The 22,525-nt window shown below is 42.4% G+C and overlaps 1 protein-coding gene across 3 annotated transcripts in view; it reads right to left on the bottom strand.

The window, feature by feature from the left end:
* Nucleotides 1–22,525, bottom strand: part of znf423 (zinc finger protein 423) — a 195,077-nt gene that overhangs the window by 84,484 nt on the left and 88,068 nt on the right. For 2 of the 3 annotated variants that reach the window (XM_051135752.1, XM_051135755.1), the window contains 3 exons: nt 10,963–14,393; nt 10,226–10,310; nt 804–824 (listed from right to left, as the gene is read on the bottom strand). In XM_051135752.1, the coding sequence (XP_050991709.1) occupies nt 804–824; nt 10,226–10,310; nt 10,963–14,393 (3,537 nt within the window). The remainder of the gene's footprint in view (nt 1–803; nt 825–10,225; nt 10,311–10,962; nt 14,394–22,525) is intronic. The other variant, XM_051135754.1, reaches the window with a different exon arrangement.

The raw sequence follows: 22,525 nt of genomic DNA, 5'->3' as shown, positions 1-22,525 counted from the left end.
ACAGACAGACAGACAGACAGATAGATAAATGATAGTCAGATAGACTGACAGATAGATAGATAGATAGATAAATGATAGACAGACAGACAGATGATAGATAGATAGATAGATAGATAGATAGATAGATAGATAGACAGAGACAGACAGACAGACAGATAGATAGATAGACAGACAGAGACAGACAGACAGATAGAAAGATAGATAGATAGATAGACAGAGACAGACAGACAGATAGAAAGATAGATAGGTAGATAGATAGACAGATAGATAGATAGACTTTATTGCAAGCTCACTGAATACACCACAACCGCCCACATTTATATTGAAACAACTCCTATTATGTGTTAAAGTAGAATAGATAGTAGGATAGATAGGCTACTATTATTCTGTAGTATGAACTAAACCACCATAACAAGAAACTACTGTACTATTACTCCACTTGATATAAAACTAACAACAGAACCGAGCTTCAAGCATTGCAAAGACTTGCCGAAGGGTGGGAGCTCCTGAGTAAAAGCCATTTTCATTTCACATGCTGCAAAAACGGTCTGTTTAATTCGGAGGGTTAAAAAGCGAATGGAAAATGAGCGTGAAAACTAAATTATGGGGACCTGAGGGAAAATAAATGAATGAAAAATGACAAAAAGGTATGGCGTGACCCCTTTTATGTGACCAATCATGCACTGTTCTGTACTATAGCCCCGGTCCTTCTACTCAAGCAGTGAGAGATGTATGTGTGCTTGAGGGGGGTCATTCATTCAGGTAATCTAGCTAAGAATGGAGAGAGATAAGGGGGAACAAACCTTGCAGCTGGGCGGGCTCTCCTATGGGCCGTCCGACAGGCAGGGAGGGTGGAAAGAGAAGGCAGGGTGACAGTTAGTCAGCAGCTCTATGATCACATGAGGGTTAGATGTGGAGGAGGAAGGGTCAGACATGGGGGTCATGGCTCACTCATGGTGAAGTATGGAGGGAGACTGGGCTGCCATGGGTTTGCACGTCTTAAAGGGACTGTTCACTCAAAAATGAAAATTCTGTCATTAATTACTCGCTCATGTCATTTCAGATGCATAAGACCCTCGTTCAGAACACAAATTAAGATATTTTTGATGAAATCCGAGAGCTTTCTGACAGAAATGTAACTACCATGTTCAAGGCCCAGAAAGGTAGCAAGGACATTGTTAAAATAGTCCATGTTGTAGAGCTGCCACACAGTATAATTTCTGTTTTGCAATCATTCATATTATCATAGAAATACTGGGATAAAAGTTTGTAGTTCGGATATAAACACTGATGTCTATGGTAGCTATCAAAATGGAGCAAATCGTCTTTTGAAAGTAAGTATTCTCGTAGCTTCATAAAATTAAGGTTGAACCACTGATGTCACATGGACTATTTTAACAATATCCTTACTACCTTTCTGGACCTTGAATGTGTTATGTTGCTGTCTATGCAGGGTCAGAAAGCTCTCGAATTTCATCAAAAATATCTTAATTTGTGTTCCAAAGATAAACAAAACTCTTACGGGTTTGGAACAACATGAGGGATTTTTGGGTGTACTATCCCTTTAAACTGTCAAAATATACTACGAACTAAAAAAATAATCATTGTTGTGGTGTGAGTGCCTCCTAAAATGATACTTTTGTCATCATTTACTCACCCTCTTGTCATTCCAAATAAATCATAAGAACCACTTTAATTATATTTTCTGTCATTTTAACTTAGCAGCACCCATGCTCACATTTATTACTAGAAAAAGACCATAACCTACTCCTAAACTTTTCTTTTTGTGTTCTACAGATTAAAAAAAAATACAGGTTATTCAATATTAGGATGATTAAATGATACCAAAATTTGATTGACTATGCTAACATGCTTCCAGAATGTTTGTTCAAAAATGAACAGTTCAGAACTTAAAGGGACAGTTCACCCAAAAACAAACTGTATGGCTTTCTGCAGAATGCAAAAGAATATTTTAAAGAATATTTTTGACCATATAACGAAAGGCAAATGGGTTTTAAACAACACTGGACCCCAATGACTTTCACTGTATAGACAAAAAAACATTCCACAGTAAAAATGAGGACAGAATTTTTATTCTTGCACTAACTAGTCCACCTAAAACATGAAAACTCTGTCATCATTTACTCACCTTCATGTCGTTCCAAACCTGTATGCATTTCTATTTTGTCCTGAAGACAGAAGATATTTTGAAAAATGTTAATAACCAAACAGTTTTCATTCCCACTGACTTTCATTGCATTTTTTTGTCTATTCAGTGGAAGTCAATGGAGACCAAAACTGTTTGGTTATCAACATTCTTCAGTGCATCTTCTGTGTTCCACAGAAGAAGCAAATTCATACTGCACAGCTTTGGAACCACACGAGAGATGGACCTTTTGGATGAACTGTCACTTTAACAACTTTGTGTACGATGTACAAGAGCATGTCCTCTAACGTTCAATCCTGAACTTTCACAGATCACAGCGGTGCGATACAAGAGACCCTGGAAAAGTGAAACGGAGAGAGGGAGAAGCGATGCAGCTGAGACGAGTGAGGGAGAATCAGTGTTGGACGGAGGGGGGTGAAGAGGCTGACTACAGCTCAATCCACTAATAAAGGCAGATGAAAGGGAGGTTAAACACAATATGCTAATTGAAATGTGTTGGCTGATTAAGGGCGATTGAGAGGAGAGTGGACGTGCTGTGAGTTCTGTACGCCGGTGATTAGTGCAACATTAGTGTCTGCATGCTTTTCCTTGCGACGTGCCCAAATGGACGGATGGAGATAGAGGTGTGGAGGGGGGGAGGAGTGGATGGAGAGGTGAAATGAGTAAAGCCTCCTTCTGCTCGCCTCTCCTACTGTTCCTATGCTCTCACCCAACATGAAAAGCAAGGAAAAACACAGAAAACTTCAAACCCCAAGGACTGAAAAACAAACCAGCCTATGTGCGTCTAGCCTGCCTAGCAAAACACAAACATTATAAAACATCACACCTTATCACAAGGAGTGTCAAGAACATGTCAAGGTGGAAGTGTGGAATACTAGGCCGAGTTCCTCGCTGTATTGTTAGAGAGGCCTTGTGTTTTGTGTTTGCTTGTTTGCTACTCAAGCTTATTTTCCCCTCTCTTGTCTTGCTTATCTGTCAGTCTGTCTGTATTTTTATTACTATTATTTTTCGGTGCATCTTTTGTGTGAAGGTCTCTCAGGACGCAGGGGATTTTTTTTTCTGCAGGCTTTATTGTTTTCCGCTGCGCAGCTGTAGACCCACGGGGTGCCCCCTGCAGGTGTGAGAGTGTGTACGTACGTATACGTGTGCGTGATTTCTAGCGTTCGCTCTCGAGAGTGCGCGTTTGCGTCGGCTCTCCCCCCGCCAGCAGGGCGCGCCGCTGCGCAGAGGTGATCATCAAGGGGTGCTGTGCTAAATGAAGACTAAAATTAAAAGCAGTGCACTGAGATGCCTGTGACTACGCGGGCACGTCCCCGTGAGGGTGGCCCAACTGTGGGACGCGACATCTTTTTGCCCCCAAACTAACAGCCTGGCTCAGAGGGGTTCGGTTATATTAATATGAATATAAACTCACTGAGCTGGATCGAGCGCCGCTTCTCATTTTCATCTGCATCCCCGTCATTTCAGGAACAAATCAAAATGGCGTCTTTTATGTGTACTGCCAAAGAGTAATTTTAAGTCTTTTTTGCTTTATTAGACAGACGCTGTAGAGAGTTACATGTCCTAACTGCTGTATTCTGACCCTTAATGGAGTTTAGGGCTGTTAAACAATTAATCGCAATTAATCGCATTCAAAATAAAAGTATGTGTTTACGTAATATATGTGTACTGTGTATATTTATTATGTATATATAAGTACACACTGATGTATATATTCAAGAAAAGTGCTATATGTATATATAAAACATTTATAAACAAATCTAAATGAAGAAATAAATATATACACTACCAGTCAAAAGTTTTTGAACCGTAAGATTTTTAATGTTTTTTTAAAGAAGTCTCCAAGTCTGCATTTATTTGATCCAAAGTACAGCAAAAACTATAAAATTGTAAAATATTTTAACTATTTAAAATAATTACCTTATATTTAAATATATTTTAAAATGTAATTTAAATAAAATTTTTCACTGTAATTTCTCCAGTCACATGATCTTTCATGCTGCTCAAAAAACTAGAAAGAAATTTATTTTATAGAAATTATTGTTGAAAACAGCTGACTAGATTTTTTTCATGTTTCTTTGATGAATAAAAAGTTCAGAAAAACAGCATTTATCTGAAATAGAAATCTTTTGTAATATTATAAATGTCTTTATCATCACTTTTGCATAATTTAAAGCATCCTTGCTAAAGTATTCATTTTTAAAATTTCTTTCCCTAAAAAAAAAAAAAAAAAAAAAAAATTACACTCACTCAAGCTTTTGAATAGCATAGTGTATAATGTTATCAAAGCTTTTTATTTCAGATAAATGCTGATCTTTGGATTTTTCTATTCATCAAAGAATCCTAAAAAAATGTACTCAACTGTTTTAAATATTGATAATATTTACTACTACTACTACTACTAATAATAGTAACAAACGTTTCTTAAACAGCAAATCAGCATATTAGAAGGATCATGTGACAATGAAGGCTGGAGTATTGATGCTGAAAATTTAGCTTTGATCACAGGAATAAATTACATTTTAAAATATATTCAAATAAAACTCAGAAGATAGTAAATAGTATAAAATAGTTTACAATAGTATAAATATTTCACAATATTACTGCTTTGCTGCATTTTGGATCAAATAAATGCAGGCCTGGTGAGAATTCTTTAAAAAAAAACATTAAAAAAAAACTTTTGACTGGTACTGTATATATTTTTTAATATATGTATGTGTGTGTATTCGTATACACATAACAAATATACACAGTACATATACATATATTAAGTAAACACAAACTTTAATTTTGGATGCAATTAATCGTTTTAAAGCCCTAAGTGAAATAAAGGGATAGTACACCCAACAATGAAGATTATATGTATTTTATTTGCAGCAGTGCATATTTTTAATATTTTAATAAAATTTTAATAGAAGTATTTATTTTCCAAAATAAATCTAAAAATCTTTCTTGCATTTTTGACAAACCGAAAGCAATATTACAATATTTAAACAAACTGAATTCTCATCCTTATGAGTCCTGTGAACTGTTATTGTGCGCAAAGGCAAGGCTGTGTAACATCTGTGTTGGAAACAAAAAAAACACTGGAAAACAAAAATACTGTGTAGGTGACACAAAATGACCCAGAAGTAAATAATGCCAGTTTTAATTTTTGGGTAAACTGGGAGAAATATAACATCAGCACACATACTCTATTTATCAGCCTGTTTAGGTTCCCTCTTTGCATCACACCACCAATCACACAACTAAATGCCACAACGCACCACAATTCTCAGCTTTGCTCCTTCAGTCCAGTCAGCCTGTGTCATGCCTGAGACAGGTCTTGGTGTGGGGCAATGAAATGTGTAGTGTAGTGTCTGTCTCCTCACAGGGGAAATGAGAGGTTTTACACCGGCTCTCACATTATGAAGCGTGTGCTTCCGGACAGGGTGTAAAAATATTACTGTTATTGCCAAGATTCTGTTTCAGTGGAAAATAAGAGTCCTTCTATACTGTAATTCCAACAAATAGCTGTGTAATTTGACAAATTAAACTACAGACATTAGGGAATTAATATCAGGTCATTAAAACCGGCATGTATAACAAATAAAAAAAACGTTTTAGAATAGTTACATATGTGACCCAGGACCACAAAACCAGTCATAATGGTCCTTTTTTTTAAATTGAGATGTATACATTATCTGAAAGCTGAATAAATAAGCTTTCCATTGATGTATGGTTTGTTAGGATAATATTTCACTGAGACAATTTTTTGAAAATCTAGAATCTGAGGTTGCAAAAAAAATCAAAATATTGAGAAAATCACCTTTGAAGTTGTCCAAATAAAGTTCTTAGAAATGCATATTGCTAATCACAATTAATTTTTGATACAACTACAGCAGGAAATTTACAAAATATCTTCACAGAACGAAAAATCTATAATTGTGACCCATACAGTGTATTTTTGGCTATTGCTACAAATATACCCGTACTACTTATGACTGGTTTTGTCCAGGGTCACATATATGTGAATCACAGTGTGCAGTAGAAAAATCATTTAGTTTCAGAATTAGTCAAGTTCAAACAGACCAATGGGATGCGACCACTTTGCAGGTTGACAGAGTGCCGAGCCAATAAGAGAAGCTCCTGCACAGACGATCACTGCAACATGAAACTAATGATAATGCAGTACAAAAACCACACAGTAAATAAAAGTCTGCATGACCCGGTGCAGTCTGGAGCCGTCGGTTGTTTGATGAAATCAGGGCAGCGCTAATGAAATTCATTTTTCCCGTACACGCGGATTGCCGCCTCCGTGCTAAGGAAAATCGTTACGCGGTCTCTCCGCACAGAGACAAACGTCTACATTAAATAATCACACGGCTTCAATCAACAGGCAGGGAAAAATAAACCCACATTCCTCCAGGCTCACCGCCTCCTGGAGAACGGAGCTCTGATCGCATTCGCCTGCCTCACCAGTCGGATTAATTAAAACACTAGGCTTTTTCCACCCCTCCCATCTCAGTGTAATCAAGCTCTTTTGCAGCAAACCGCAACAGCCCGAAATCTTTATCGATTCCCTCACCTATGCTCAACGCCGCTTACATGCAAACGCAGGCGGCGAAGATTTGAAACGACACCAACATAATCTAAACCTAAATTAAAGATCAAGTCACAAAACCTCAAGGTGCCCTAACCACCTGAAGCATGCCTTAGGAAGCCTTCAGGTGTGTAAAACGAATGTTAAAGGTGTGTGTGTGGGTTTTTTCATTTTTTTTTAATTTGTGGGAGGAAAGTCTCTCGTGATTGGTGCGCGTTCCTCTTGGGCTGCCGGTGGAGCAAAGTGACGGTACAGAAAATGACACAGGCAGCGTGCTCACGCAGTGGTGGGGCGCTCGCAGGAAGGACACAAGAGAAAAGAGGAGAGGAGAGGAAGAGAGGGGAGCAGATGTTGCAAGTTTGAGGAGGTAAACTGATTGAGATGAGGTGTCACCTCAGCCTACTGGTGACTGTGAGAGCGAGAGAGGGGAGGGGGACGGAGCTGGAAAGAGTGAGAGGAAGGGAAAGTGGGGGGGATGTGGGAGGCTAGGTGAGGTATGATCACACCTCGGCAAAAAGGTAGGACGACTGAAACGGGGAATCGGGAATCGTGTGTGTGTGTGTGTGTATCCACAAGCTGGAGGTTGACAAAATGTGTCTGTCTGTGTATGCAATCTTTTATCAGATGTGTCAATCACATATAAGAGCAGGTACGTGTGAGTAGGGACTTCCACACATCGACGACATATATGCAACGACCACACTCGCACACACAGCTGCTTTTGGCAGAGAAGCATGCATGAATATGCATAGTGATGAAACATGGGAGGCGGAGAGATCAAATTCGTGCGATTTCCACAGCTGCCAAACTGTGAGCAAAAAGCACAAAGCTAAATTGTTCTATTTAACACGGCAGGAGAAGAACATGTAGCCTACTAAATGTTCACTCAATTAGTAAGTTCAAGTCAAATAATCAGCAACCATTAAATATATGTCACAGTGAAACTACACCAAGTCCATTTGGTGTCAAAATTCAGCTATTTCAATAATTGTTTGATACTGATGTGACAAATCAGAAAGCGCACATAATAGAAATGAGGCTGTCTACAAAATGATTGATTCCTAAATAGCTGCATTCTTGTTTTAAGGCCGATTTCTTTGCTTGAAAGTAAATTTTATAAATGCATTTGTGACACTGGACCACAAAACCAGTCTTAAGTAGCACGGGTATATTTGTAGCAATAGCCAATAATACATTGTATGGGTTATAATGATCAATTTTTTAGTTTATGCCAAAAACCATTAGGATATTAAGTAAAGATCATGTTCCATGTAGATGTTTTGTAAATTTCCCACTGTAAATATATCAGAACTTAATTTCTGATTAGTAATATGCTTTGCTAAGAACTTCATTTGGACAATTTTAAATGCGATTTTCTCAATATTTAGATTTTCGCACACTCACATTCCAGATTTTAAATTAGTTATATCTTGGCCAAATATGGAAAGCTTATTTACTCAGCTTTCATATGATGTATAAATCTCAACTGACCTTTATGACTGGTTTTGTGCTCCAGGGTCACATTTGTACATAAATAACAGGCTTAAACTGATTTTAACTACATCGTTCTGGAAAATGAAAAAGGGAAATAAATGCTGAACAACATTTATTGGTCACTCCAAATGTTTTACAAGTGGCCACTGAGCTGCATGATGCAAGTATCCCTGTTGTATATGAAAAAACAAGCGCTGTGCATGCTTGCAAATTCCAGCATAAAAGGCAGGCTAAAATATCAAAGTCTTATAATAGCCTCACTAGTCATATATCAAAGCTGACAGATAGTGTAGCTATTTAATGATTGCTTCGTAATCTCAAAAAGAAAGAGGAAGACAGAGTGCAAAAGCGCTAAAACTAGAACTCCTTTGTGATCTCGCTTCAATTTTCTGGCGCCTAACGCGGAGTCTGATAAAGGTTAATACATGACTCCCCTTTTCATTATTCAAAGACGTCATCAATCTTTGAAGAGGGGTGGAAAAAATAATAAAATAACAACGGCACTTAAAATAATCTGCCTCAATTCCATAATTAATCTCCTCCAGCTTTTCTGACAATTATGATGTTAATTAACCCAAAATTCCCTTCATGGCGATGGGGAGAGACATACGATCCGCCTCGCCGTCTCGCGCGCAGCCTTTATCTCCAGCATCAGTATCTTCAGAGAGGAAAAGAGAGAGAGGATGGAGGGATGAAAGGAGAGAGCACTCAGCGTGGTCCAAATTGGATTGTGTTGGTCTGAGATTGGGCAGGTTGGATGCAGTTAGGTTGTGATTGAATGGTGAAGGGTCAGGTGAGATGGGAGAGAAATAGGTGGATGGATAGAAACAGGCTGGGAGGTTAAAGTCAGGGCGGTTAATATGGGAATAATTGGGTGCTAAGCACTTCCATGCTCATTATATGAAGAAGAAAATGAACATGGAACCAAAGGACCCTTGAATTAAACTCGAAATTCCTCCCACCTAAAATAAGGACGGGCTAAAAAGAAAAGCGTAGACTGCGAACACACACACAAGTCTATGCGGTTAGGCACAATGGCCTTTCTAAAGACAGATGCAGCATGCTCACTAGGACTCTAAGAATATATCAGGCGGCTCCGCTCTAGTATCAGCTGTCAGGACTGGAGAAGGCCGGGAAGTTGCTGAGGCTCAGAGCATTGCGCCGTTTGTTCTGTGAAATTACTCACAGGCCCAGCTCGTTAATCTACACTACAGTGTGCTGCAGCAGCAATTATTACTTAAAGAATAACAACACCAAGGGAGGAGGCATATAAAACAACTACCGAGGAACTGTTCAGTTAAGCTCATACACTGCAGCCAGGGCCACTAGCCAGAGGAACAACAGACATGGGATGGAAAATATCATCCACCAGGAGTCAATCATTAGCAAGTCCCACCCAGCACTCTATGGCATGTTAGCGTTCGACGAACTGGATAAGCCATAGAGCCCTTTATTAGTCCACCTAACCTAACATAATTAGAATTCCAACATCTGTAAACAACACCCACGTGCACATGTAGTTACTCTATTCGTAAAACGTCTGCAACAAAGGGCAAAATGCGTGTAATTGTCCACAGGAATGAAATGAAGGGGAATAAAAGGGAACCTAATTGTTTGTTGGCCTTTGCTGAAGGAGCGAGACCTGCAGTCCTGGTCTCGGCTGCATGGTGAAGAGTTAACAGAGCAATCAGACCTGCAGCCGAGGCCTCAGCTGCGTAGTCAAGTGTTAAACAATGGAACAGCTGTTGAGAGCGATGTCTGCACTTCCAGAAATAGAGCTGTTCATTTCACCTGTCTGTCTCACACCTGTGTGCAGGGAGTGAGAGAGAGTGCTGGGGCAAGACTAAGGCAGCAAATAAGGGTAGGAAAGCAGGAGGAGCGACTGGCAAGCAGCCAAACACACACACACACGCAGACACACACACATGTAAATACACACAAACGCACGCGCACTAGCAAAGGAAACTATGGTGTCGACTTACCGATCATATGATTGGCAACATGGATCTGGATCTCTCGTTCCGTCTCAAAGGTCATTTGGCATTTGATGCACTGATACGTCTTCTTCTACAAGGAAAAAGACACGATTGGAATTCACATTGAACAGGCTCTTTTTTCAAATCTATCCTATGCTGCAACAAGAGGGGAAAAGGCTGAGATTCTCCTATCTGTTACACTGAGCTGAGACAAAAGCACAGGTAAAGATTGAGCGTCCCTGGAAGTTCACTGTCAATATCTAGTGAAGCGAACAGGCTGTACAATAGCCCAGCAGGATGAGGCTGCTGAACCCTCTGGGGCCAGTAGTAATGTAGCCATGAATTCACACATCTCTCTTTGACTCAGAACACTTTGGGAACACAGGGAACTTATACACTAAAAATACTGCCAGAAAATGGTTGCTGGCAATGTCTCGCCTTTTCAAAAGAAATTGCATAAAATTCTTCTTTGAACTGCCAAAAGAAAGGAGATAATAGGAAAAGAAACAAAGGTAGAGAAAGAACACAAATTTGAGAACTAGAGGAAAACCTCAAATGACCTAAAAAATACCCTAAGCAAATACAAAACCATTTTGTGATAAAACATTTCTGTCAAACGGCCTAATGCTTGTTGACAGTGGCTGAGAGTCATCTTTGATCTTCTGTTTTTGTGTTGAACTATCAAGTACCCTTTCCAACAAAAGAACTTAGAATTGAGACAAGGGTGAGGCTTTGACACTTACTTTAGGGACAGGTGAGGCATCGGTAACTTTCTTAGCTCCACTGGTCTCTGGGCTCATCTCAGGATGGTCCACCTGAACGTGACTTTCCAGGTCTTCCAGGGTTTCGAATTTAACAGCACACTCTGGGCAGCGCAGTCCAGTGGTGCCCTTCTCCCCAGCATCTTGTGGGGTGACAACAACAGTTGGGGACTGGCCATTTGTACCCCGACTCATGCAGCCTGCGCAAAGACCGTAAGGCAGGCCGTTCACATCTATCTTGACCAGTTCCTGCTTATTCTTGAAGTCTTTGAGACACAGGGCACATTTATAGAGTTTGTGGGCCTGCAGCTGTCCATTTGGAGATGATGAGGCCGATCCACCTCCACCGCCACTCACCCCTGAAGACGAGAGCTTCTGCATGTGAAAGGTTCCGTGGATCTTCAGTTCGAGCGTCGAGGTGACAGTTTGCATGCAAACGACACAGCGGAAGCCTGTGAGGGAGTTCCTCAGGTCAGGGTGCATCTGGCAGTGCTCGATAAACTCTTCCTCACTCTGCAGGGGCATCTTACAGATACGGCAGGTGCCTGTGTCCAGGCTCTTGCTGTGGGTGACCTTGTGCTCAGTAAGAGTAAGGAGTGAAGGGAAGCGTTCACCGCAGATGGGACACATGTAGTGTTTTGCTGGGCCACGGTGCGTCTGGGCATGTTCCCTCAAGCCGTTCTCAGAAAAGAAGGTCCGTGAGCAAACATTGCACTTGTGGTTACCCTTGATGAAGTCGGCCTTCTTTTTTCTCGAGCCTGCATCGTCGTCGCCAGGCCTGATGTTGTGGTCTCGAAGGCGGTGATTTTGAAGTAGAGACTCCATTGTGTAGGCCGCACCACAGATGTCGCAGGCATACATTGGCTCGGAGGCATCAAGCTCCTCTTCACCACCGCTAGCTTCATGGCTGTTCGCTGTTTCCTGATTTCCTCCTTTTAACAGCATGTTCTGCAAATCTGCTTGCTCAGCAGCTGCAGTCGATCCTGCTGTGGAACGCTTAGAGCTTTGAGTCACCCCATTGGGCGTTCCATTTTGGCTTCCTCCATTTCCATTGCCATTTCCTCCATCAAAAATGCAGTGCTTCTCTCTGAGATGCCTTTCCAAAAGGACAATGGCTTGGAAGGCCTTCCCACAGAGCCGGCAGTTGTACTTTTTACTGTGAGTAGTGATGTGACACTGGAGCTCTACTTCTGTGCCAAAGGTCTCCCCGCAGAATATGCACTTGCGTGCTTTTCCGGTTGCCCCGGTATTGGTAGGGTGACCCAAATGGCTGTGCTTCACGTGTAACTGCAGGTCACTTTCTTTGCGGAAGTCCCAAGCACAGGCCGTACAGCGATACATTTTCTTCTCATTGCTGTGCTTGACGGCCAGGTGGACTTGTATGGACACCTTCGAATCAAAGACTTCCTGACACAGCGTGCAGTGGTACAGCACAAAGGTATGCATGTCTAGCAAGTGCTTTTGCAGATCGTCTACAGAAGAGAACTGTTTGTCGCAGCTCTCACAGACATACTGGGTGGAAGTGGTGGTGTAGTGAATGGTCAAGTGCTGAAGCAGTGCCTCTTGAGAATCAAAGTCCTCCTTGTTGCACTGTGGGCAAGACTGTCTCCTCAGTAGCAGTTCCAGGTGGGACTTGAGATGGGCTTGGAAGCCCTCGAAGCTGGAGAATCGAAGGTCACACTGATTGCAGGGATAGTCTCCATTAGCAACTGCTGGAGTGCTGTCACCAGCTACCCTATGGCGTTTAGGGGAGGATATCTCCACGTCAGATGAGGCTGGGCTCAAGTCGGCCACTTTGACTTTGCGCTTGTTGTTGGCGAGTGGGATGTTCTTGTGATTCTCCTTAATGTGTTTAGTGAGTTTGAGCAGGGAACCGAAGATGGGAGAGTTGGTGCAGTAAGGACAAGAATACACCTCCATGAAGGACTGCGATGGCTGCAGGACTGGAGACTCCATCTTGGTCACACCTCCCCCACTGCTGCAATGGGTCTGCTGGATGTGCTCGGTGAGTGAGGACTCTGTTAGGAAACCCATGGAGCACTGGTTGCAGAAGAAAGCATGGTTGCCCTCCAAAGTGGTGGATCCAGCTACAACACCACCAGATAAACAGTGAGAAACACGAATGTGCTCTTGCAGGCTGTTGATGTCTGCAAACATGTCAGGACAGTAGTTGCAATGAAAGGCCGAAACGTTACTGAACTGCAGAAGGGGAAAGTTTGACGCAGAGCTCCCGCTGGATCTATGTGCTTTGCGCACATGCTCATTAAGGTTATAGAGAGTAGGCAGCGTTTCCAGACACAACTGGCAAGTGTGGCTCTGCTGAGGTTTATCTGCATGGATAGTCTTCAGATGAATTTCCAGGACAGCCAGACTGTTGAAATCTCTCTTGGAGCAGTATGGACAACTGTAGGTCACTTTGCCTGACCAGCTTCCATCGTCATGATCGGAAGAAGGTGCAAGCTTCCGTCTGCTCTGTCCAGGCTTTAGGGTGGAGTCTGGGGTTGATCCTCTCTCCAGGGAGGCACTGGAATCAGGGGTAGCGCTGCTCATTGATGCCACACTTCCCAAGACTGGATCAGGACTGGCACTGTGGTTGCTGGAGTCTGGCTGCCGGTGGCTGTCAAGATGGCAATAGACATCCTCTACAGATGGGAACTGCTCAGCGCACATGGGGCACTTGTGTTTCTTGTTGGCATGCGTTCTGTCAATATGGGTGAGTAGAGTGCCTTCATCGCTGAAGATTTCAGGGCAGTGGATGCATTGAAGCTCTGCGCGGTCTGAGAGTTGGGGATGCTGCGTCAGCACGTGTTTCTCAAGTTCATCCGTCTGACTGAATGTCTCCTCGCAGTAATCGCACATGTACAGGTCCTGGTCCTGGTCAGCTACATCACTGCTAGATCCATCACGCTTGCCCTGGTCTTTCTTCGCCAGGTGTTCCTTGTTCTTCCGATGAGCTTGCATGTGGCTCTGGAGAGAGGAGGTGGAAGAGAAGCCACGCTTGCAAATGCTGCACTTGAACGGTTTGCTGGAACTGTGCGTCTTGAGGTGGATCTTGAGATGATCGCTGCGAGAAAACGCCGCTTCACACTCCTGGCAACTGTACTTCTTGTCACCGGTGTGCAGCTTGACGTGACGATCACGGCTGCGCTTGTGTTTGAACAAACGACTGCAGAAGGTGCATTTGAAGGGCAGCTTGTCACTGTGGATCTGCTCGTGGCGCTTCAGGTAGCTGAGGCGACTGAAGGACTTGTCGCAGAACTGGCAGGGATAAGGCAGGCCAGAGCCCCCTTCTTCCTCCCCTGTGCCCATGCCCATATCGCAGCAGCCATCCCCTAGCATCTGTGACGGCGATGCCACGTCTTTGCTAGAGGGAGAGGACGCCACCCAGGAGAGCCCCGGGTCATCATCACCATCTGCAATGCAAAACACAGACAGAATTAAAATGTTAAAGAGGCAGAGAAAATATCAAAATAGAAGCAAAGAACTAAAGACAGCAAACCCCAAAGGAACAGAGAAATAAGGACAAAGATGTATTTTTTTATCCTCTTATCCTCCCTCAGCAAACAAGCTCATGCCCATATCCCCCAGATTTGGATCTGCTTTATCATATTTTCATTATGGTCACCAGATTGAAAAGCTTCTCCAACGTGATTAGAGCACATTCAGAAAGGAAGGCCCTCTTACTGGACAACGCATACGAAATCACAGCACTGGATTATTTATGTTTTTTCGCTGTTTGTGCAAACACACAGCCCAGTCTAGATTAATGCAGGCATACATTACACAAAGATATACAAAGCGGGTTGCTCTTAATTCTGTCCTGCTTTGTGCAATCTGATGGGGCCTGACACAGTCCACACGTCATCTATTTAGCATCTCAACTAGCAGACTCCGAAGGAAAGCGAGGGAGAGAGCTCATGACTTATTGAGCAGGGATGCTGCGAGCACAAAGTCCCACTGCGGCTCAGACAAACACAGAATTTTCTATCAGTGCACTGTTTGTTTGCTTTATTTTCTCTAAGTTGTATGTTCACTCTTAATGCGTTGAAAAAGCCCCTGGTATAACAGAACCAAAAAAATGTATGTTTACAGAGGATAACGCTCCACATCCCCTAAAAGCTCCATCCGCACTCACAAGCCAAATGTAACAATGGCCTTCTATGCTCAGTATTCTAATTAGAAATGAAAAACCCACCGAAACACAGTCACAATCTACGACCTAACGCAATGGGAAAAGGGAAAAAAGAACAAAGAAAGTGCATCACCTCAGCGTGTATTGTATAAACTAATAACTTCAACTCCATATGGCAGTTGTAGGATTTTACTTCCGCCCACTACTCTCCCATTACACAAAGGTGAGCACAGCAGAATTTGTAGAAAATAAATTCAAGTGATGAATCGATCCACTTTAAAATGTAGGTGCTGTGCAGAACAAATAAATCTCCACAGGGGTTTGTGGGTAGAAATTTGTAAAACCATGAATTATGAATTTAGCTCTAAGCGAGAAATGAATTCAGAGCTGGAGTAAAGAAAAAGTTTAAAAATAGAGATATCAGTAAAGGAGTACAAGAAGAGAAGAAAGCGTGACATTAAGAAAATACTTAAAGAGGTCACTCTATCAAAAGGGAGCCTTTTTCAGTTTAAGGTATTTTTTTAATAAGAATCACAATTTAAGTACAAATAACTGTTTTGTTGCATCTCAAAAAAAAGGCATTTTCATTTTTTGGACTTTTAAAAAGTTCACATCTTAAAAGGATGATGATGTCACTAGATGTTTTTTGGTTTATGGCATTTTTAATACACAGCAAAAAAGAAAAACATATTGTCTTTTAATTAATATATCAACCAAAATAAAAAATAGAGTTCACACAGAATGTCTAATAAAAAAGAAAGTACTCATGTTTGTGCCCATGTGTGCCCTCCTCTGTGCTCCTTTCATTTTCTGTTTCAGTCTCTCTCACTTTCTCAGATTACATTTAGCGTAAGACATCCTGGCCCACCTCTCACACACCTCCTCTGCCTCTTTCCCCTCCCTCCTTCAAGTACAGTGCCCTCCCCCTGTTCTGTTCTCATGCTTTTGTGTCCGTGTCAGGATAAGAGCCATCCCAACACAACCTAAAACCCTTGCAACACAGGAGAGAAAGTGTTGCAGTGGCCTAGTGAAAGAGCCCAGATGAAAAGCCCATAAGGGACTTAACCGTGGTGAATTCTTTGGCTGCACAATGAGACCGTGGCCCCTGACAGGCCATTCTCTGATCCAGCCACTGTGGAGGTGAGAGGGGGCGGGTATGGTGGTGACGGTGGGGGTGCCGACTGACAGGTAGGCCGTCCTGCTGAGACACAGACATGTACCACAGTGCAAGAGATACAAAGAAACACTTGCTTGAGTTCAGAGCCAGAAAAAAAGGAGGGAAAAAAAGAGGCAGAGTAGAGGAAAAGAATGGAGCCCAAAAGGAAAAAAAAAAACCTCCTGGCACATGTGGTCATTCTGGCGAATTATAAATCTATTAATGCTAATGCAATCCCTCTGACTGCGACAGAATGTGAGAAATCACTTTTGAGAAAGAGGGAGATTATAGTCATTAAATAGCTTTAATCCTCAGAAGTGTGGCTGTCGGAAAATGGAAGATCACATGGCTTTTAGGGGGCTTTTGTCATCTGTCCGCCGGGGGACTTGGCAAGAGCACTAAACAGGGTAAGAAATTTCAATGAAAAGTTAAATTAGAAAAGAAACAGAAAGAAAAAAGTGAGGGGGGAGAGAGGAGAGAGAAAAGAAGTGGCGACTGGAATGGGCGCGAAAACACGGGGCTCCTTCCACGCTCCCGTTCTTTCCGCATTCACAGGCTTGACCGACCTTCCCTTTCTTTTCAGATTTTCTCCCTCTCTGACAGTTTGTTTCTCACTTGTTCCACATTCCATCCCCAAACTTTCTTTCATGTTGTGACTCATTACCGAATTAACAGGCTGCTCTGGTGGTTGCCCCTGGCGCTGGCCGTCTCCTTGCCAGCCTGTCCCATGTGGAGGGGTGGAGCACAGGATGGAAGGGTGTAGCGAGGGAGGGAAGAATGGGAAGACAGGACTGGCAGAAGGACACATTCTGATGTCCAGGGATGGGCCTGCCACCCCGCCTCGAACGGGGCCTGGTAATTGGGAGCGTGATAACAGAAACACATGGTGATGGCGGCAGCCACCCCAGCACCTAATCTGCAGATAATTCTAGGAGATTCAAGAACAGACCCCCCCCACCCTGCGCAGACCCCCACGCCTCCACCGGACCGGGCTGGGCTGAACCACATCGGGCCAGTTAATGGGCAAGCCAAAGCGCTGGCATGCCGGGCCGGAAGCGTGGTGGAGGACGGTAATGAAGACGTGCTCGGTCTGATGTCTGTCCTCTCTCCTCTTTATCAGACACAAGGACAGATAGAGGAAGAGGGGGGGTGGGAGCCAGATAGAGAAGGGGGAAGCAAAAAAAAGAGATCCCCTCCATCTCTCCCAACACCAGAGCTGTGGATTTTGTGAATGCCCCTACCGACACGAGCCAAACGTCAGAGCCAAAACAGGCTAGTGTGTTCATTAGCGCTTGGAGGCATATACAGCAGACCCACACTTATGACATACAGCACTGCTGTTCCCCTTCTGGAACAACACACCATCCAAAAACAATACAGCCGTTCCACAATGATTAACACGCTGAAATTTATGCTACATGGGAGACGAGGTTAAATATGCCCACTTCGACAACAACCGCACCAACACTAAACCAGTTTCACATCCATTCCAACATATTCCATTCAAACTTGACAAATGAAGGCAAACATTCTGGTTTTGGCCTGATTAATCTCATCATCCATCTAGGTTAGTTGCCACTACTAACATCTCTTATGCTTCAGAAACACCCAGAAAGTACCTGTCATCGAAAACAAATATTCTTCCAAGTGCTGTCATGGAAAACCAGAAAGTTCACAGCATATTTTTCACCACCAAAATGTTGTGTGCTATTGCTGGAAAAGCTTAATTTTTAAGCTTTACCACAAAGGTTTAATTTCAGAACTACACCCTGAACCAATTCTAAAGTATAAGAAGTATGTTATCGGTGACCGCAGACGTCAACATGCTAATGCTGTTAGCCTCAAGCTACGCTAATTATAATAGTAATGGACCTTAGTAAGGGTAAATGCCATATTAAATTTGGCATAAAAACGAGGCTAGATGTAAAGTCTGTACAAGGTTGTTTCATGGTACAAATTGTTCAGCTGATGAAACACTGAAATTACCTCTTTTCAAAAAAGTCCAAACAAAAACTCTAAAGACAAGATCTGATTAGACATGACTTAAGACTTTATGATAGTACGACCTATTGAACGGACTTTACATCAAGGCCTCACAGCAGGAACTTTATTAATGTCAGCTGCCTATCCCTAATGCTGCAAATCACCAAACTTTATCACTATTTTTCATCAACAGTTAGGACATTATGCCAGTGTTGGGCATGTTACTTTAAAAAAGTAATTAGTTATAGTTACTAGTTACTTCTCACAAATAGTAACTGAGTTACATCATTATAAAAGTAATTACCAGGGAAAGTAACTATTGTGTTACTTTAAAAAAAAAATGTTCAAATTTGCCAAATAACTTGGATGCCCCCAATAATAAATATGGTAAATGAATAAAACATTGTACACTAATCTACACTACTTTAATGTTGCTGTGGGACAACGTGAGAGACACCTTCCAATGGCTAAATATCATGTTATTGTGGTCGCTTCAACCCCCGGACATGAAAAATATCATAATAACAAGAAAACAATGTGCTTTAGTAAAATAAACAAAAAAAAAATGGTTGCGCTCGCTGCTGTCTCGGTCTCCATCACCTCTCTTTAGAGACATGTAAATTAAACAACCAGAATCTCCGTGAATATGTGCCTCACAGACTTGAGAAATATATGTACTGAAAGCTTGAAATGTCTATTTTTAAATGAAGTAAGTCACATCGAAAACAAATATTGTCTGATGAAGTAATCTGTATGACACCAACGCAAGCTCCTGTTTTTACCGTCTTAACTCCCACATCAACTCCATAAGCAAACGTGAACATTCATCCAGTTCATCTTGACTACTTTTCATTTCTGGAAAAAGACGCGCTGAAAGGAATAAATGAGAATTTACCTCCGAAAAAAAACGCAATGCAAAAATTACAGTAACGCCACATTTTATTGTGAGTAGCGGGGAAACGGTAATTCGTTGGATTACTCGTTACTGAAAAAAGTTATGCCGTTTATTTATATTGCCATTATTCCCATGAGTGCATTATCCAAATTATAACAGTAGAAACATACTCTGATATTTATTGTGTTAAAATAAAAAAAATAAAAAGACTATTACTTTATTTATTTACTTACTCAAGTAAAGGACAAGTAAGGACAAAAGTGCTTGTTAACTTGAAGTGCTTGAAAACACAATTACAACTTTTTATAATCAAACCAATTCAACTGACCCTTCGCAAAAACCCGCCCTCCTTAGTTACTGTTGCTATGTCCGACAAACAACGGCGTGCTCACACTACACAGCTTTAAAATGTTGTCATTTTTTAAGAAATACAAACAATAAAGACTGTTTTGTGGCTCTTTAATGTGTCGTGACAGATCACTCTATTGCCTTTTTTCTTCTACTTAGTCCACTACAGTTAATCTACTCTCCTGTTTGATTTGTTTGTTGGACAAAACGGCAGATTTTGCATTATGATTGCTCAAATCGCCTGTCAATCAAGCTGTTTGTGAAGGGTCAATTCCGCCCTAAATTTTGGTAAGTTTGGCATGCTGCACAACTCTGAGTCAGCTTAAAAACAACAACAACAAATTTCCTACTGTTGACTCATAAATATAATCATTCTGACATGTTGCGATACAACAACATAGTGAAAAGCAAACTGGTAGAATCGTGGTCTAACTAAACCTGCGTCTTATCACTTCACCTAGTCACATTCCACATCCCTGACCTCTCACCCCTCCTCTACCCCCTCCACCTTTGAGCCTGGCCCCCTGCCCAAAAGCTCCACCTTTCCCAGCAGCCCCCCTGCCCAGCTCACAGCCCCTTCCCCCTGGCCCTCTGCCCACAGCCCGGGGCAGGAGAGACACACTGTAGGGGGCAGAAAAACAACTTCCACCCCGGGCTCCTACTGGGCGACCCAGCATGCCGGCCAGACAGGCCTGAAGCAAGAGCCAGGGGAAAACAACTTCCAGAGTATAGGACTATAGGAGATTTTACTGGCAGTTCATCTTCATTCTCTTCGTTCGTCTCTCTGGTTTCTTTTTCTGGGCTTCTTGCGGAGACCTCCCTCTTCCCTATCTTCCTTCCTTCCTCTCTCCCCTAGGCAACAGGACAGTCATAACCAAACACAACAGAGGACAAAGCTATGTTGCTAAGAGGGTAAGAAAGAGTGAAAAAAAGCGAAGACAAGAGAGAGAATGAAAAGGGAGGGGGGCGGCACGCAGGAACTGACCACATGGCCAGCAGTCCTCTGGGAGCAGAGTCTCTGAGACCAAACACCTGTTTACCAAAACTGAAATACACACACATATATACATACACACACGCACAAGCAAACCGACTCCTGTATTTCTCCCCCCGACTGTTTTGCCATGTTCCTTTGGGTTTCTATGCTGACACACTCTCTGCCTCTGCCGTACCCCACTGCCGCTCAAGGGAGACAGTCTGTCAGGGGCCTGGTCCTAGTGGACACACAAACACGCACATACACACAAACTCATGTTTGCCGTCCCTAACGGTCTCTGCTCCATCAAGCTGACACTCTCCAGTCTGTGCTTGCAGGACCCCTGGCATTGCTCTCGGTACCCTACAGGGGGCTCCAGGGACACAGTCTGTTAGGGGTCTTTTCCTAAAGGACACAAACACGCAAACACATGCCAAGGTGATGTCATCGTGTAGCCAGTCTGTCAGGAACCATAATCCTGGAGGAAACCCATGTATTTACACTCCTGTGTACCGTTGCGCGCACACACACACATATGCGTACTGCAGTGATGTCACAGGACGGACTGTCTGTCAGGGGCCGGAATCCTGGAGGACACACACTCTTGCTGCCCACGGCCCATATGGAGTAGTTGGCGCCCATAAGCGTCCGAGCAGCCGGACTCATTCCCAGGGCAGAAGGTGAGGGGCAGGGGGTTGGGAAGGCAAGGACAGCTGACAGCCTGCTCCCCATCTCCCCTCTGGCGACCCCCAGGTGAGGAAGAGAAATGGAACACGTTCTGGAGGCTGACCACTCACTCACCTCTAGAGACCACAGAGTGCTGTACAGATGGGTGCAGTGCTAACGTGACGACAAGAGAGGCTGGAGAGAGGACAGGAAATGATGGGCAGAAGAAGGGAGAAACAGGACAAGCCAATGACATGAGCAGATCGCTGACACCAATGCAATACCACGTGTTTTCCACAGTAAGGCTAGGAAAAATATATTTTTTTAGACTGATCGCAGTCTTGAAGGATTAGTTCACTTCCAGAATAAAAAATTCCTGATAATTTACTCACCACCATGTCATGCAAAATGTTAAATGTCTTTCTTCAGTCGAAAGGAAAGTAAGGTTTTTGAGGAAAACATTCCAGGATTTTTCTCCATATAGTGGACTTCAATGGGGATCAACGGGTTAGAAGTCTAAATTTCAGATTCAATGGGCTCTATATGAGCCCAGCCAAAAAATAAGGGTCTTATCTACTGAAATGATCAGTCATTTTTTAATAAAAAATAAAAATATATATACTTTTTAACCAAAAATGCTCGAGTTGCACTAGTATAACTTCATGTCAAAGGTCATGCGTGACGTAGGCGGAAGTACCGACCCAGTGTTTACAAAGCGAACGTGCAAAGAAAGTCAAATGCCCTTTACAAAAAAAATGGTAAAACAACGATGTTGGACGACTGTGAAGTTGGAGGAGAAAAAGAGTTTTTCCGCTTTTCATAACTTTGTGAACCCGGAGTACACTAATCTCTGCGGATTTGTATCGCAGAGCTAGTGCAAGGTGAGCATTTGTGGTTAAAAAGTATAGAAATTTTCATTATTTTTAGAAATTGACCAATCATTTTGCTAGATAAGACCCTTATTCCTAGAACCCTTTGAAGCTGCATTGAAACTGCAATTTGGACCTTCAACCTGTTGGCTCCCACTGAAGTCTACTATATGGAGAAAAATCCTGGAATGTTTTCCTCAAAAACCTTAATTCATGAACATCTTTATTGATATTGGGGTGAGTAAATTATCGTCAAATTTTTATTATGGAAGTGAACAAATCCTTTAAAATCTCTAATTTTTTACTCTATATCAGAGATGCCCAATCCAGGATCTGTGTAGCTCCGTGACCTCTTTTTTGGCCTGCCATTCCATATCATAATTTATAATATGATTTACAGTAATGCTGTTGGCCCACTGCCTTTAATAATCTGTTTTCGGTTCTTTGTAGCAAAGGGTTTGGGCGTTTCTGCTCTATGCACTCTATGCAGAAAAATAATTTAATTTATGTTTAAAACAAA

Source organism: Labeo rohita, chromosome 18, assembly GCF_022985175.1.
Source record: "Labeo rohita strain BAU-BD-2019 chromosome 18, IGBB_LRoh.1.0, whole genome shotgun sequence".
In the NCBI taxonomy this organism is placed as follows: Eukaryota; Metazoa; Chordata; class Actinopteri; order Cypriniformes; family Cyprinidae; genus Labeo; species Labeo rohita.
The sequence above is the reverse complement of the archived record's forward strand: the minus strand, read 5'-3'. Positions and strand labels throughout refer to the sequence as shown.